General features: G+C 35.4%; 2 protein-coding genes, 1 long non-coding RNA gene and 1 pseudogene across 14 annotated transcripts; 2 read left to right on the top strand and 2 right to left on the bottom strand.

Moving 5' to 3' along the window:
- Window positions 1-653: 653 nt before the first annotated feature.
- Window positions 654-8,544, top strand: LOC123209330 (E3 SUMO-protein ligase SIZ1-like; the record flags this gene model as incomplete). 10 transcript variants are annotated; one of them, XR_006501046.1, is given in 12 exon segments in its annotated part: window positions 654-730; window positions 822-897; window positions 1,255-1,328; window positions 1,599-1,706; window positions 2,203-2,364; window positions 4,454-4,558; window positions 4,674-4,754; window positions 4,835-6,059; window positions 6,469-6,957; window positions 7,100-7,176; window positions 7,287-7,336; window positions 7,684-8,544. XR_006501046.1 is itself a non-coding variant. In XM_044627317.1 (9 exon segments), coding segments are annotated over 9 exon segments (2,051 nt in total), but the record flags the coding sequence as incomplete, so codon positions are not given.
- A 14-nt stretch (window positions 8,545-8,558) lies between these two features.
- LOC123209333 lies at window positions 8,559-10,721 on the bottom strand (annotated as a pseudogene).
- Window positions 8,710-9,095, top strand: LOC123209334. Its single transcript, XR_006501047.1, has 2 exons — window positions 8,710-8,784; window positions 8,862-9,095. It is a non-coding gene; the product is annotated as an uncharacterized LOC123209334 (long non-coding RNA).
- Window positions 10,696-16,164, bottom strand: LOC123209331. 3 transcript variants are annotated; one of them, XM_044627321.1, is made up of 8 exons: window positions 15,657-15,798; window positions 15,377-15,419; window positions 14,717-14,772; window positions 13,746-14,620; window positions 13,203-13,401; window positions 12,917-13,102; window positions 12,396-12,772; window positions 10,696-11,116 (listed from the first exon to the last, which is right to left on the bottom strand). In XM_044627321.1, the coding sequence occupies exons 4-8, from the start codon at window positions 14,574-14,576 to the stop codon at window positions 10,976-10,978; spliced, it is 1,734 nt and encodes a 577-aa protein (XP_044483256.1). In that variant the 5' UTR covers window positions 14,577-14,620; window positions 14,717-14,772; window positions 15,377-15,419; window positions 15,657-15,798; the 3' UTR covers window positions 10,696-10,975. The 3 variants fall into 3 exon arrangements, with proteins under 3 accessions (XP_044483256.1, XP_044483254.1, XP_044483255.1); XM_044627319.1 differs by lacking the exon at window positions 15,377-15,419 and having other exon boundaries at window positions 15,657-16,164; XM_044627320.1 differs by lacking the exons at window positions 14,717-14,772; window positions 15,377-15,419 and having other exon boundaries at window positions 15,657-16,164.
- Window positions 16,165-16,696: the final 532 nt, after the last annotated feature.

Below are 16,696 nucleotides of genomic sequence, written 5' to 3'. Positions count from 1 at the left end.
AGATTTTAAATGTGTAATTTACTGCAATTATTTTATAGTGAGGTAGTGCACAGACCTTAATTTTGCTAGGAACAAATAGCAGATCGCTACTTGGGTCTTGACTTAAACCTGATGGCAAAAAACATACGATTAACACCCACTTTTTTTATGGTATTTTCCCGGCAGTTGACTAAATCAGGGACTTTGAGACCAAATCTTCATGGTCTTTAAATATCTAATTTCAATCTTCTAATGATTGTTGGAAGATCTCTCTTATTGCTCTTGTATTGATTTCCAGAGACAGAATTATTTGGTTTTTGATGTTGATTTTGTGCTGTGTGATAAAATGGATGTATTCTCAAATGGATTTAACAAGTTGTTTGTGTTTTGTTTATATCTTCTGTGTGGCAATTAAAATTGTGCCTTAGGTTTCGGCTTTGATGAATGAATTGCATGATGTATCCTCATTCATTGGATTTAAAGGACATTTTTGTTTGACTTGCTCTATGTAACAATTCATATAATAATTATTCCTCCAAGCAATGTGTATTTAGTAATAGTATTGCTATCAATTAAGTATCATTTTTTTAATTAACATGCTGTTGGGGTTAGATATCTATGTGATTGTTTTTTCTTATATATATTTATGTACAATGTTTCCAGTGCAAACCCAGTGCAGAGTGTGGAGAAAACATTTCCACTCACTAGGGCAGACAGGGACTTACTTTCAAAGCAAGAGTATGATGTTCAGGTTGGTTTGCACACTAAATGAGGCCTTTTAGTTCAATATTGTTTATTGGTTAAAGACGTGCTAATCCTCTGTTTCTAATGTTATCATCCAGGCATGGTGTATGCTTTTGAATGACAAAGTTCCATTTAGAATGCAGTGGCCACAGTATGCTGATCTACAGGTCAATGGTACTGTGATTGAAGTTTCTTTGAATGATTTGTTGATATAGAGATTCATTTATTTTTTCACTAGGAAACCTGAAAATGCGGTGCTTAAGCTTACCAGAATTTCTCTTTTCTGATCAATAGTTATAATCAACTTATAATGATATAATGAAATTGCATCTATAACTCCCTGCACTGGCTTCTTTTACACTGTTATAAAATTATTTGTGAGTTGCTTATAAACTGAGATGTTTAGGTTGAAGGATTTCTAGGTATCAAAAAATAAAAATTGTAAAGAGTTCTTCTCAACGATTAATCAGTTGTTGTGCCCTTAGGCAACATATGACTTATGATTTAATTTATGCATCAATGGTTGTACAGGTGTACCTGTTCGAGCTATTAATAGACCTGGCTCACAACTACTTGGTGCTAATGGTCGTGATGATGGTCCAATTGTGAGTTTTCTTTCTACAAAGGCTTGGACTTTCTTATGCCCAATCTCTTTCTCATATGCATATCTCTTTATGCTTGCTATGTCTGTGCATGGTTGTGTCTACTTTTCTGTCACTTTTTTTTGGATGGTGCACATTATGTGTGTTTTCATGAGTGAGTCAGTAACTGACTATTTGGATTCTACTATATTTTTATTTTGCTTTACTAGTGAAACATTTCTCCAGTGGTTTATTGTCTTTCATGTGTCAACTTATTTTCTATTCTGTTGTCAGATTACACCATGGACGAAAGATGGAATTAATAAAATTTTCTTGACTGGATGTGATGCTCGCATCTTCTGTTTAGGGGTTAGAATTGTAAAGCGGCAAACAGTTCAACAGGTAGTTTCTTCTTCTGAATGACCTACTTTGATCGAACTTTTGGCTTTTGGCCATCTTTCTCTCTCTCTTTTTCTTTTTATTTCTCGTCTCTTTTTTTAAATTTATTTATGGGTTTGAGTTTCTGGGCTTTTTATTTTCTTTCTGTTTTTGAATAGACAGTTATTAGTGGTTTGCTAGTCCTTATTCCTTTATGCAGCTATTGGAAATTATGCCTTTTTGTCTTCTTTGTAATATCATCTGGTTATGGGATGGGATGGAAGAGGGTTTTGTTTTGGCAGGGTGGTGTAACGGTTTTCTGCCTTGCCAATCTTGCCCTTTTTCCTTGCTCAGCTCTATTTGACATGATTGTCTTTCATATTTAATCCTTGCTGCTGCACATGATGATTCATTATAAGATCATTTATGTTTTAATTCCTTGGATTGCACCTTTAACACTTTCAATGATTTCTCTTTTCATGGTAGAATATTATATATGCACTTTTGTCTTGTTGTCTAGATTCTCAATTTGATTCCTAAGGAGTCTGAAGGTGAGCGTTTTGAAGATGCTCTTGCTCGTGTTTGTCGTTGCGTTGGTGGTGGGAATGCAGCAGATAATGCTGACAGTGATAGTGATTTAGAAGTTGTTGCTGATGCTATTGGTGTCAATTTACGTTGTCCTGTAAGTTGCATTTCTTTCTTTGTGAAATGGTCTCATATTGTGTAGAGTTATAATTTATGCTTCGAAAATGGAAGACATCAATGATTTAATTAATGGGATGTGCTATTTCAAAAAACGGTTTATTGCATTGACGTGTAGAAGAATCAGATCTGGGGCTAATATTGCTTGTGTAAAGTACTAGAAGAGAACAACAAAGAGGATTTGTAAATAGTTAGAATTAAACATCACAAATATAGTTATATTTGAAGAAGACCTGCAATGCCAGCTGCAGAAATAGCAACTACAGAGCCAATAACAAGCTCCTCTCCACCTTTGCGTGCTTCCAATCAGTTTCCACATGATACTATCTTTCAAGTCTAATCCTTTTGTTGCTTGTTTTGAAAGCAATGAGAAAGTAACCTAAATAAAGTCCATGTGGCATTTTGTGGTTAGTATTAAGGGGTGCTTTACACTTCATTCCTTTGATGCTTATTTAGGGATTTGGAGAGACCATTTGAATTTTCGTTTTTGGAGATCTAATTATCTAAAACCTCTGGCAACTAATTGTCTTGTGATCCCAATGCTATTGCCTATGAGGATCACCTAAACATTAGTCAATTTTGGTCACATTTGGAGCTTTTTGTAACGATGGTTAACTTCTTAAAGTTTAGCCTTCTTTGCCTTCCCCAGTGGAAAGCTAAGTAAAAAATGTAAAAGCACATGCAAGCCCAAATGTTCACTTGCGTGCTTGGTCTACAAACAAATGAAGATATTTTTTTCTTGAAAAGAGGCCTAATTTCTTGGACAATTTTCCGGTTAACATCTAAGTTAGTATTGTAGTTTTATGGTAGTAACTTGACATTTATTCACCTGGTGATGAATCTGCTCCTTACCTGTGAATCAGCTGTTTGAAAGCAAACTTTCAATTGAACTTTACATTACAATATCTTGCCCTTTTCTTCGGGGGTGTCTTCATGTTAGATTGATACTATCCTGTCTAATATATTTGGTACATTAAGAAATGTGTGGTCTTCACTCTTGCTTTTACCTAATCAGCATAACATATTCTTGCAAGCTTCTTTTGAATGATTGGCTATTTGCTCAATCCTGATTGTGATGTGGACATATTTTGAATTTGACTACTATATCTTCTTCAGTTGTATGGTTCATGGAAGGTGTTCGGTAATTTGACTAGGCTCAGGATGGATTTACATTTGAAGCAAAAAGTGGCTAAATTTTAAGTAATGAGCAGCTAGAAATTGCTATAATTAATAATTTTTTTGAGAAGAGCCTGAATACGAATTGATATATCTGGTTCTTTTGGAAGACCACAAATACATGGTCTTATGGTTGATACTAAACTGATTATCATTAAAATGAAGGCAATTTGTGGTTCAAGGGTTTCAGTGTTGGTGGCATGCCTCTCAAATATAAGGCTGAGTTTTAATTGACGTTAAAAGCACATCGGTAGGGTTTTAACTACAATAACATGCTTCATTTAATGAGATTTTGGGAACCACAGTTCTGATTTTACTGCTATATCTCACTCAGTGAATTAGTTATCAAGAATGACAAAGTATGATATGTAGGTTTGCCACCCAATCACATGATAATACATCATTTGGGTATCCAATTGGATACTCAAAACTGAGTGCACTTAGCATTATTGTTAAGTTTTTGCTTTCTAATGTTTCTAGAAAATTACAATATTACCAAACAATTTTTTCTTCTAACTTTAAACATGAATAGTATCTATGAAATTATCATAGGCAACATAAAATTAAAAATAAATAAATAAATAAATAAAGAATTCTTTGTTGACTTTTGAACATAAATAAACATGTGGACAATGTGTTTTACATAGCGTATGGTTTTCTCATTAACATTAGCACACATTTAATGTCAATTATTTGTCCTATATTAATATCTGTAAGAAGGAGATATTTGTAATGTAATTCTTCATTTTTTTATGTGAATAAGTGTGGTTGCATTATTTGGATTAGACTTTGGTTCTGTTAGGCGGTAATAAGTATTTTGATTTAAAAGCTGCATTGCTGTTATTTTGAAATATACAAGTATATGTATATATTATCTTTTCACCTGCATGTAGATGAGTGGTTCAAGGATGAAGGTTGCTGGAAGATTTAAACCCTGTGCTCATATGGGCTGTTTTGATCTTGATGTTTTTGTGGAGCTCAACCAACGTTCTAGAAAGGTAAGTCAACTGAATCTTGAAATTAGTTCATTGTCTTATATCTTATTCTTTTTTCCCCCTTTCATGTCCTTTAGTCATTTTGTTATTTTTGACAAGCATTGGTCTTTGACTGCAGTGGCAGTGCCCAATTTGTCTAAAGAACTACTCATTGGAAAATGTAATTATTGATCCTTATTTCAATCGGATTGCATCTAAGGTACTGCACCTTTTGGACCCTCTGTATTTATGTGTTACTGAGATGCATTCATATATACATGGTTTACTTTTGTGGTGCAGATGAGGAACTGTGGAGAAGACATAGCTGAAATTGAGGTGAAGCCGGATGGTTCCTGGCGTGTAAAAACAAAAAGTGAAAGTGAGCGTAGGGAGGTTGGGGATCTGGCGCTTTGGCACTTTCCAAATGGCTCTATTTGTGCCCCTGTTGAGGAAGTTAAACCAATAGTGGAAACATTGAAGCATGTTAAACAAGAAGGTACTTCTGAAGGTCATGTTGGTTTGAAACTTGGAATCAGGAAGAATAGCAATGGTTTCTGGGAAGTAAGCAAACCTGAAGATATAAATACCTCTTCTGGTAATAGATTGCAGGGAAAGTTAGAGAATCATGAGCCAAAAGTTATCCCAATGAGTAGCAGTGGCACTGGAAGTGGTAGGGATGGTGAAGATCCAAGTGTAAATCAGGATGGTGGTGGGACTTTTGATTTTGCTAGCAATGGAATTGAGCTTGATTCTATATCATTGAATCTTGATCCAACATATGGATTTACTGACCCAAATCCATCTGCACCAATTGCAAATCCAAATTTTATTGTTCTTAGTGATTCAGAAGATGAAAATGACCTACTAATATCGCCTGGGAATGTATACAGGGAAAATCAAACTGATGCTGGTGGCGTTAATTTTTCAATACCCCCTACTGGATATGTTGATAACTTTCCTGATACTTTGGGTTCTATAGGTGCTGGTGGGAATTCTTGCTTGGGTCTCTTTGCTGCCAATGATAATGATTTTGGAATGCCCCTCTGGTCATTACCTTCTGGAACCCAAGGTTCCCCAGGTTTTCAGCTATTCACTTCAAATGCAGATGTTCCAGACACCTTGGTGGATCTACAGCATGGTCCCATTAACTGTCAGACACAGATGAATGGCTATACATTGGCTCCGGACACTGCAATGGAACCTTCATCTCTGGTCCCAGATTCTTCTATTGGTCAGCCTGCTGCTGACCTCAGTGATGGTTTAGTTGACAATCCCTTGGCATTTGATAGGGAAGATCCGTCTCTTCAAATATTTCTTCCAACAAGGCCTTCAGATGTGTCAGTGCAATCTGATTTGGGAGACCAAGCCGATGTGTCAAATGGTATCCGCACTGACGATTGGATCTCTCTTAGCCTTGGGGGCGGTGCCATTGGTGGTCACAGTGAACCACCCGCTGCAAATGGATTAAATGCAAGGCAGCCAGTACAGTCTGGAGAAGGTGCCGTGGATTCTGTGGCTGACACTGGTTTGTTCCCTTGTTCTTTTAAGAGTTACAACATTGTTGAAATTTTAGATATGATCATTACAGATTAATTGATGAAGCTTCTTGCTGGTTGCTTTTCACAAGTGTGAGTATATTTGGTTTAGGTTGTGTTACTGTTGTCAGTGCAGAATCTTGGTCTAGGATAATTAGTTTAGTGAAAATATGTTTGGTGGTATTATGAACTTAATTCTCAACCATTTCCCATATATATAACCATGATTCTTGTTGTTAGGTAGGGATTCAGCTAGGATTTTTGTGCCATTTTTGTGGCAGGGATTGTCCAGGTGTAGTTTGTCAAAACATTCCTAGGATTACTGCAGGGTCTTTAGATCATTCCTGGCTTGTGAATTTTTTTTGTTAATCTTTGTCTGGCATGTTTCATTTTTTGCAGCTTCTTTGCTTCTCAGTATGAATGACAGAAGATCTGAGAAGGCAAGCAGGCAAAGGTCAGATAGCCCTTTCATCTTCCCTCGCCAGAAACGTTCTGTAAAACCGCGGTTGTATCTTTCTATCGACTCAGACTCGTCTGAATAGAAATTTTGGCCCCTATATCCATGAAATCCCTTGTGTACGTGTTTGAACCTTTTGGGTGTAGAAGGCCCCTTATGGGAGGTTTGTTGATCTGATATAGTTGACGAATATTGGGTCCTTTTAAAAGGCTCAAGGCAAGGAAATACACTACAGAACTAAGTATGCAAGAAAATTCTGTTAAAAGTTTGTTTCTAGTGCCTATCATCCAATGCTGATTGTTATAAAAGAGGCCCTTTCCCCTTGGTTCTTTTCGGAAAGCTGCAGGCCCATTGCTGGCAAATTGTACAGAAGAAAATGGATTAATCAGAAAGTTGATTTTATCCTCAGGGGTTTAAAGTCTCCCCCTTAGGTAAACACAAAATGCCTTTTTGTCTCTGTTTTATGATGAGAGCAAATAGCCTGTAAATGTTTACTCAGATTCAATTATTTATAGAGAAATAATAAATTTTCCAATTATACTATTTTGCTTCTGCTGTCTTTGCTGCACTCAGTTACAATTTTGTGATGGAAAAAATCTCGAGAATGATCATGGAAGGTGAAATGTTGAAATTTGTCAGCAGTGATTGAGGTTATAATCTTCTGTCACAAATCATTAAACTTGAATTTTGGTTGTGTGGGCTTGTATTATATTACGGGTTATTCTAACTTGTGTGTGTTTCTTGTTAACATATTTCAAAGCTATCAGCCTTCCATCCCCCACTTGGCGGCCGTTATCGGCTACATAACAGGTAATTCTGGGTATTTCTTTGTGCGAGGTTAAGTTGGAGTTTATGCATGATGTTTCCGAAGTATATATATATAAAGGTACTTGCCCTTGCTACTACTGTCTGCCCTAAACAAGTTTATATGATCATCCTAGGATACGAAAGAAAAAATTTATCTTGGATGTACCAAGCGTCCAATTCATTTCTCAAAGACCACTACTGTCAGGCTTTTAGATTTCTTGTGGTTATCAGCCAAAAACCCTGAGCCACAAAAGAAAATCCTACTAAATTTCTTTTGATTATAGTATTACAACAGGTTACAACATTCATGTGACTTATCTCCAAATGTTGCTGATTGCTGGCTACGCCAGCATGTCAGATTACGACATTCAAACAGCGATCACATAACATGGATCTGACTGAGTTGTGAAGGAGCTTTGGTCGGAAGAAATCTTGTAATGGTGGCATAAATTCAGGGTAACACAAGTTTATCATTCTCGACTAGTAGCAACAGGCGTCAAGTGCCTAAAGCTCTCGCAACCTGGGCGATCATGCAAGCTTTCATGAAAGTAAATGTCACACTCAAGGCAGAAGTACTCGTTGCACTTTGGGCAGGCAACACAAAGGCCATGCTTATTTCCTACGACAAAACCAAAATGGGCAGTTACAGCAACACAGCAATGAAATCTGTATGAATGGAGGTGCATTCCACTGACTAAGTATTGAAAGAAGAGATGAACAAGATGCCCATATCTTGGGTACTCTCTTTTTTCCCCTATTTAACCAGAAAAAAAAAAAGGAAGAAGAAGCTATCATTCGGCTGAAGGGCCCGTAAATAGGTAAATGAGCATAGGCATACGCTGCAGAACCAACAACACAACCGAGTATGAAGTTAGTAGAACTATTCATATTGCAACTAGCAAAACAACCACATAGAAAATCCGCAAATGATATCCATCACAGGTCCCACTATATTGATTTCAGTCTTGCCATAAAGCTTACTCATGATTGAAGGTTACTCAGAAAATCTGTTTATTTGTTCGGCTTAAAAATAACAAGCCTACTGTCCTCTTTTACCACCCAAGGTTAGAAAAACGTATTGGGATTTAAGCTGGTACCCTAGCTAGGGTGTTTGTGTATACAAGTAGCTTTCTCTGAAAGTATTATTTAATAACTCATATAAATTTAAATCACCAAATTCAATTTCAGTATTGCTAATCAAAGCAATCAAATGCCAAGCGACTAAGGAATTGCAAGACTTTCATGTATTGTCTTTCCGCATAACTACTGCTTACCAAGATTGAGAAGAGTTTGCTGACAACCAAAACACGTTTTTTGTGATCTGATATGTGGATCATTTAGACTTGATGGAAGCACCTCATCAAAGGGAAAAATTGGAAATAGATAGTGATAAGACCTGGCCAAATGGGGTGAGGAAACAAGTTGCAACCCACATATCTGGCATTCAGTAGGTAACTCACATTCACCTGCTTTGCATCTTGGACAAGTGTACCCCACACCAACCTTAGCTTCTTTATGACATGAACAGATTGAGGTAGAGCTCTCTGCTGCTCTTTGAGGAAAACCCATTTTGATCAAATTGGCAATTGCAAATTCTGCAATTGCAGGAGGTGGAGGTGCATGCTCTAATATCAACTCCTTAAAGTGAGACTGCTTGTTCATAAGACCATCTCAATAAAACTCATAATGAAAAACGTACTTCTACTAGCAGGTGTTACTACAGGTTCTAATTGAGCAACTTCAGTGAATTTTAAGCATACAAGACAATGGTCTCGATTTCTGATTTCTTATTTATGATTAAGTGATTTTCATGGTAGCAATTCCTTGTAGTCGACCAAGATTACGCTCCAATTACTAGGCAGCTAAAATTAAATTAAAGTTAAATTCTTCTTGGTCTGTAAGCACCAATTAGTTAGTCAAACTCACCTCATCCGGGGCTGCAGAGTATGATCCACCGGTTTCTTGGCAGAGGTATTTGCATATAAACATTTCTGCACAGAGGCCAATAACTGAACATCTTATTTTAGATTTCTTACATTGCTGAATGGTCTCCATTATATTTCCTGGATCACAAGTACTGAGAGCCGAATATAAGATCGGGAACTTCACGATGACCATATGATGGAATTTGATTGAGAAGTGTTAGAGTGAGATCAAAGGCATTTTGTAGGGAAGGATCACCTGAGCATTCCAAGTCGCCCATCAAAGCTTATGTGACTCAGGGCTTCCTCCAAGATCGGTTAAGCAATGAGCAACTCCATCCTTTTTAGTCACCAGCCCAATTTGACGAAGCGGATTCTGGTAAAAAAATTCCCTAATAAATGCCTCAACATTTTTTGCAGCCACAGCCATTCGACCTGCTGAAAAATCCATCTCTGCAGCTGCCTAAATGCATTAAAAGAAAAAAAGATTAGCAGTTCATCAATCGAACTATGACAACTGTATCAATTTTGAACCATGTCCTTCATTATTAATAAAAAATAATTATCTGGAAAATGAAACTTTTTCACTTGATTTCGTTATTCGAAGTATCAATTCCATGCATGGAAAATGCCTGTTACTAGAGGTGTGAAAGAGAATAGAAAGTTAAAATTTCGCCCACCCTGGGGCGCCAACACACGATTAGGGGTGAATATTAACCAAATTGAACTTAAACATAATTTTTATTAGAGTTTAATTTGAATAAAAAACAATTTAGTTCGAATTTATTAAATCAACATTAAAGATGATTCTAATTTAATTGAAATAAAAATAATTTAATTCGAATTTAACTCAGATTTATAATTTAAATTTATGACTCAAATATATGACTCAAATTCATAGTTTAAATTTATAAGTCATTGACAAAACAATGTCATTATCTAATTATTTAATATAATTCAAATCGAACTACGAGTTAAATTTGAATTGAATCGAATCAAATCATCTATCCAATTCAAGAGCCCAACCAAACCGAATTCTTTATAACTCAAGTTAAGTTCAATTTTAAAACAAACCAAACTTCTTAACTTAAAGTCAATTAATATTCCACATAAATGAATTTAAACCGAACCAAATTAAACCAAACCAACTTAATTCAAGTCTAACCCTACAATCGACTAAGCTAGACTAGCTTCCATGATAGTTGTTTAATTATTTATTTTATTAAATATAATAAAATATGAATCATACCCTTAGGTCCTATAATTTATCATTTGAACTCCCCCAAAAGTTTTAAATTGAGGATATAATATAACAGGGGATATATTATTATTCCTTTACCTCTCAAGGAGTAGGATATCATTCTCTCACCAGGCCACTTTTTGAATTAACCAAACAATGATAGAGAGCAGTCTGCGTAATCAAGTGGCAAAAATTTTAAGTGATCCAAATTCTTTCCTTCGGTAAAATTAGGCATGAAAGTGTTGCAATCAACAAGAATGCTACCAAAATTTTGCCTAATTTTCCTTCCTCACTAATCTCAAATATAGTCTACACCCATCTATTCATCACCAGAATTTCCTAACACAAATAATCTTATCTCGCACCTACCAGAATTTTGAACACTCCTCTCAAACAGAACAGGTTTCAACTGGTCCAGAAATTTATGTGCTCGCATCTTGACGAGATTAGCATGGAGTTAGTGAATCTTGCAAAATGTGTTTAGTCTTCATTTTCTGATTCAAGAACGGGGAGGATGCTTAAGGCTGAAGAACCAAGATGCATGCCTCGAACTATGCCTCCATACCCAACTTTAATCCTGTGACAAAGCAGCAATATAGAATCCCATAATGCTGTTCGTCCCTGAAAATTACCAAAAATGCTGGTTATTTCAGTAAAATACTACACATACCATTCCTATGGACAATAAGAATCATTAACATTTAACTATATTAAGTACCATCATATATGTGCAAACACACATATGCGAACACAAAATATTGCAATAGTCAAGTCATACAGGTAGCAAGACATCTACATTAATTTGCTCTAATAGATGACATACAAGAAAGCACAACTGATGAAGTCAATTCGGTATTAAATGATGTTCTCTTTATTCTTGTTATTTAAAAGTTATCTTATTGACCAAACTACAGTTCTTATCTTGTCCTGTTACTTCCAATATTCATTCATTTATTTTGTAGCTATTAACAATGTTTTCAGACTTCAACCAATATTGAACTGATCAAGACTCTGGACTGATGTACTATTAAATAAATATTTTTAAAAAATTTAATCAAACAAAATTATGGTTTGATGGTACTGACGCATATTCCTTACCAGTTGTACTTAGCTCGAATCTCAGCAAATACAACATATTTCAAAACAATTTTTCCTATTTAATGATTAAATATGAAATATGAATTATAACTAAAATAGAATTTAGCTTAATGGCCCACATGGCCGTGTGACATTGGCAATGTTTGGGTTAGAGCTAACAGTATATTTGAGTCAAGTTGAACAGTAATGTCAGAGAAGAAGATGACTAGTTGCCAGAAAAGAAGTTAGAGAACAAGAATTGTTAAAGAAGAATAACTTTGGTGTGACGACACAAACGAGTCCTCGAACTCAAGCTCGAGTTCAGCTCGTTTGAGCTAAATATTGATTCAAGTGTTGGGTTCAAGTCTCAACAATTACAAAATTCTATTAAAAAAAAATAACCTACATCATGCTAACATTAGCATAATGTCAACATAATGGTTCAATTGGATTGACCCTACAGCTAAACTGCAACCAAGTGCAATTCAAACAATTTAACCCCGAGTTGATCCAGTCAAATGATTAATGATAGCTTAAAGATTGACCCGGGCCAAACTAACCACTAGGTCCCAGTCGAACCGCTTTGACAGGCTTGTCTTTTCTAGGTTTTAAAACACTAGTTGTTAGGTGTGCAGGTCAGGTCAATGCCATCTTTGTCCCTGGTTGACTGATATTGTTACAGACTATTTATTCACAAGATCACATTTAAGTCCCCTTGTTTTATTATCTACTGGTTCTTTTTAGGCTCTACATAATGCAACTTTCGTCCTACACTATTCATGTCATCAATCATAATTTAGTATCATATCCATAGACAACATACCTGAAGAGAAAACTGTAGCTTCTTATCCCAGTACAAGGCAAAAATTGGTGAGCTTTGCTTTCCAACGACCAGCACACATGCTCCTGGGTGAAGAGTGGAAGGAACACCAGATATAACAGCAATGTACTTCTCAGGGAACCTTTCTTTTGGAGGCAGAACCCCCAAGAACAGTGGATTCTTGCTAGACTGTGCTCCAGCATAAGAGGTCGGATCCACATGTAGCATCCACTTTGGGTGCTCTAAGAAGGCACAGAATAAATACAGGAGCAAGTGGGAGTCAGTTGGAAGCTCAAGAGTCCACTTCTTATTTTTTTTATCATAGACCTCCCCACTTCCAAGATACTCATAATTCTTCAAGCAGGTTCCTTCAGCAAGCTCTGTGAAATTCCAAGAGTATATCCAGAGAGCTCAAGGTTAAAATCCTAAGGCAGTAACTGGTGGTCATAAATTCAATCGGAGATGATCTATGAAATTCACAAGAGGTGATTTCTATATGGTATATATATAAAAAACCAAAGTACCTCGAATTCTTTGCACTGTATAGTCAGCTCGAATACTACTTTGTGGAAGCAAACCTCTAACCCACTCTCCTTTCATCAATGCATGAAGCCTCTGATGCTCAGTGATGGCATCCACACATTCCTGCATGACAGAGATCATACGAATTTGCTGAGGAGACTGCTGCAGATTGGCCAAAGGAAGCTTAGCTGCATGTGATAAGAGTAACAAAAAGAATCATCAGCAAACTTCCACAACCAAACTTGATCAGCAAATGTAAATTACAAAAGTAGTGTATAAGCAACTTACGCATGGAAGCATCAAGAGTCTGTACAATAATAGCACGTAACTGATGAAGAAGGCTATCCTCATCAGGAGTAAATGCTGGTTGCCATTCCTTAGTCTTATCAATTGGAGAGACCATAGCAGGACTTCCACTTGTTGGTAAATCGATTCCAATAGGATTAATTGTAATGGAAATCCCAAGTTTAGCAGCTGCATTCATAACCTACAAACATGGAAGTACAAAACAAGTAGAAACTAAACAGTAAACAATACCTGGAAATGGATGGCAATGATCATATCAAATGAAGAGATTTTCTACAACAAGAAGCACTGAAGAACAAGAATGAAAGTTTGAAAAATCTAGAAGGGCCAAAGAACATGCTTTTAAGTTAGATAAATAATTAAAAGCATTTTGAAATTCGATTAAGTTCAAAACTATAACATCTGAATTCACATGTCCAAAAAGAACATCAAGAAGGCTTCAAAGAGAATTTCAGTTGAAAACATTAACCTAGACATTCAATAGTATGACTATGAAGAGGAGATGACAATGATATGGTACCAAACCTGAATATGACTGGTTTCAAGCTTGTTGAGCAGAGGATTTAGCAAAACTGAAGAAAACCACTGCCTGAGGTGGTCACGCCACAGCTCAATTTGGGGATATATGCATAAATTCTCAAAAGCTTCAATAGCCTCTTCCATGGACATAGGAGATGGAAAATCCCCCTCTCCTTTCTTTGGAGGAGTGGTAAATTTCTGTGAACCAGGAGACATCCGCACAGGTCTCAAAGGTGTGCTCCTCGCAGTTCCTGATGTATTTGCTGAACTTGCAACAGTAGGACTGGTTATGCCAAGACCGCTCACAGTAGGTGGAGGAGTAGCCAATTTGCCAGCTGATTCAGTGATTTTCTCACTTACCTCCGACAAGAAATTTTCAAGTTCTTCTTCTGTTGTTATTTCCCTAGTGTAGGAGGATCGCTTACCTGACCAAGGCGTTGAGAGCACTTGGTCTCTACCTGGAGAAGTTTGAATAGAAGGTAACGGTGAATTAGCAGCAGGGGAAAGATATAGAGAAGATGGGGAACTCTGTAATTTGGATGTAGTGCTGAAAGAAATCATCCTATTCCCACCACTGGTGTTTGATTTATCAGAACTGAGTCGGGATTTCCGATTTGAATTGGAAATTGGCTGATGAAGTGGAACAAGGACATCCGGAGAAGACAAGTGGGATCTGGATTTTGGGGGTTTCTTTGAAGATTCAGACACAACTTGTTCAACCTTTGGCTTTATTCCCAAAAGACCTAATTGCTGGTTTGTTAGATTTGGTTGATTTTTGGTTCCTTTGCTTGCTCTATGCAGAGAGATAAATTTGAGAAGGGCAGATAAACTTCCCATGAAAACTAAACCAATCAAAGTTTGCACTGACTTTGCAAAGAAATCTGAAACACAGGAAGAGTACATTCAGATACCGCCAAAAAAATCAAAGCAGTTCATACAAAGAATTTATGACATTCCTTTAAAGATAGATAACTTACAAGCTGCACCTTGGGATAACTTTCTGAACCTCAGTTTTTCAATCAATCCATTCTCCCTTAATTTGTTTGAAACAATGTATTAGTCAACTGATTAATTTCAGATTAAAGCAACCTCAACCAATAGATACAAACATATAATTTGCATCAATTTTAACAAGAAAAGGAACACTCTTCTATTTCTAAACAATAAACCAGAAGACACAAAAAAGAAATAAAATCTCACATTTTCTTTGTTCCTCAAAACCAAACAGCATAACACATAAAACTTATTGTTTTTTTAAACTATTCCTATATTATTTGTGTCACCCAGATGACATATATACCGATGCATTTTGAAGGAAAAACAAAACTAATCTTCACAAACGCTCTAAGGCACTCAAAAACTCTAACACTTTCATTTTCTTTATCCCCCTTTTGACTACTTATTTCTCTGGTTAACCTAGAAGAAAAAGAAAATGAATATTAAGATCTCATACTAAATTACTTTTTTTTTTTTTCTATATTAAAACATAAGCATCCTTAAAAGACTGCATTTGTGCCCTTCTGAAACATCAGTTGAAGAGAATTCATGATTTTTATTAGTGTGATCATTATCAAACTATAGATTGTATAATTACTACAACGAAAACTACACTTCAAACACCTTAAACGTGCACTTACACTCCTGAAAGTTCTGATTCCCCTCCTTTTCTTTAAAATTTCCCTATCAAAAAAACAAGTGGGCAAAAACACTAAAACCTTCAGTAGAAACTTCACAAAACTCAAATCAACTTCTCAAATAACATGTTTAAAACATCATTACACCAAATCTCAACAAGAACCCCAAATCCAGTTTCCAAAATCCAACTAAACTTAAAACATACACATGAAAATAAGCATACTTGTTTAAACTACCAATGCATAAACATACGGACACGTATATGTACAAAGACATGAGTACCTGGAGATAATGGAAAGAAGAGCGAAGGCGGAGGTGCAGGATAAAGCGAAGATATACACAAGAGTTGAGTTTGAGGGCTTAAGGCTTTTAGCATTTAGGGCGGCGGAGAGAGCTGGGTTACGGTACACGGCGAACTTGCTGGGTTTTTGTAGCGGAGATGGCTCCATTATTGAAACTAAAAATTGAGCGAAAATTAAAATAGAAAACTTACAGGAAAACGTTGCTTCTCATATATAAACTGAAATAGATATAGATTGAAAAAACCCTAAGTCCACACACAGGTAAATCAAATACTAATTATAATAGGAAAAAACAGGCGAATCCTATTTAAAATCTAAATAACGCTTCAATTAAAAATAATCAATGTATTTGCTTTCATTTCCGGTAGCAGGATTTGTAAAAATTTTTTGGAGATGCAGAAACAAGAGCGCCATTGTGCTTCAGCTTCGTGAGCCCCCGAATTCAGTAAGGTACGTAACGGGATGGATGCTAAGGGTGCTTCTTAAAACGAAATATTGGTTTGAAAAAAAAAAAGATTTATTAGAAATAATTGAAAAAAAATTATAAGAATAATATTACCTATCTAAATAATTATATATTATTATGTGATTAAATAATTTTAAATTTAATATATAATATTATTTAATTATATATTAATATATCATTATTTATATATAAAATTATATATATTATTTATATATATAATTTTTTATTTAAAAAATTAATAAATAATGATTAAATTATAATAAAATTAATGTTATAATATGATTAAATTACACCTTATATCAACATTAGTTATAAAAATTTATGAAAATCTTATATCAACATTGATTAAAAAAATTTACCAAATAAAATAACATGTAAATTACTGTAATACTTGAATACTCGAAATGCTTCCTAAATAAAAAATCTATAAATAACGAGATATAAACTTTAAAAAAAAATTGTAATTAATTAGTTTTATAATTTTATAAATAAAAAATGTTAATATATTATTAAAATGAAAAATATTTTAAAAAATACATTATCCAAATATTTAA

Source organism: Mangifera indica, chromosome 2 (genome assembly GCF_011075055.1).
Source record: "Mangifera indica cultivar Alphonso chromosome 2, CATAS_Mindica_2.1, whole genome shotgun sequence".
Classification (NCBI taxonomy): domain Eukaryota; kingdom Viridiplantae; phylum Streptophyta; class Magnoliopsida; order Sapindales; family Anacardiaceae; genus Mangifera; species Mangifera indica.
The sequence above is the reverse complement of the archived record's forward strand: the minus strand, read 5'-3'. Positions and strand labels throughout refer to the sequence as shown.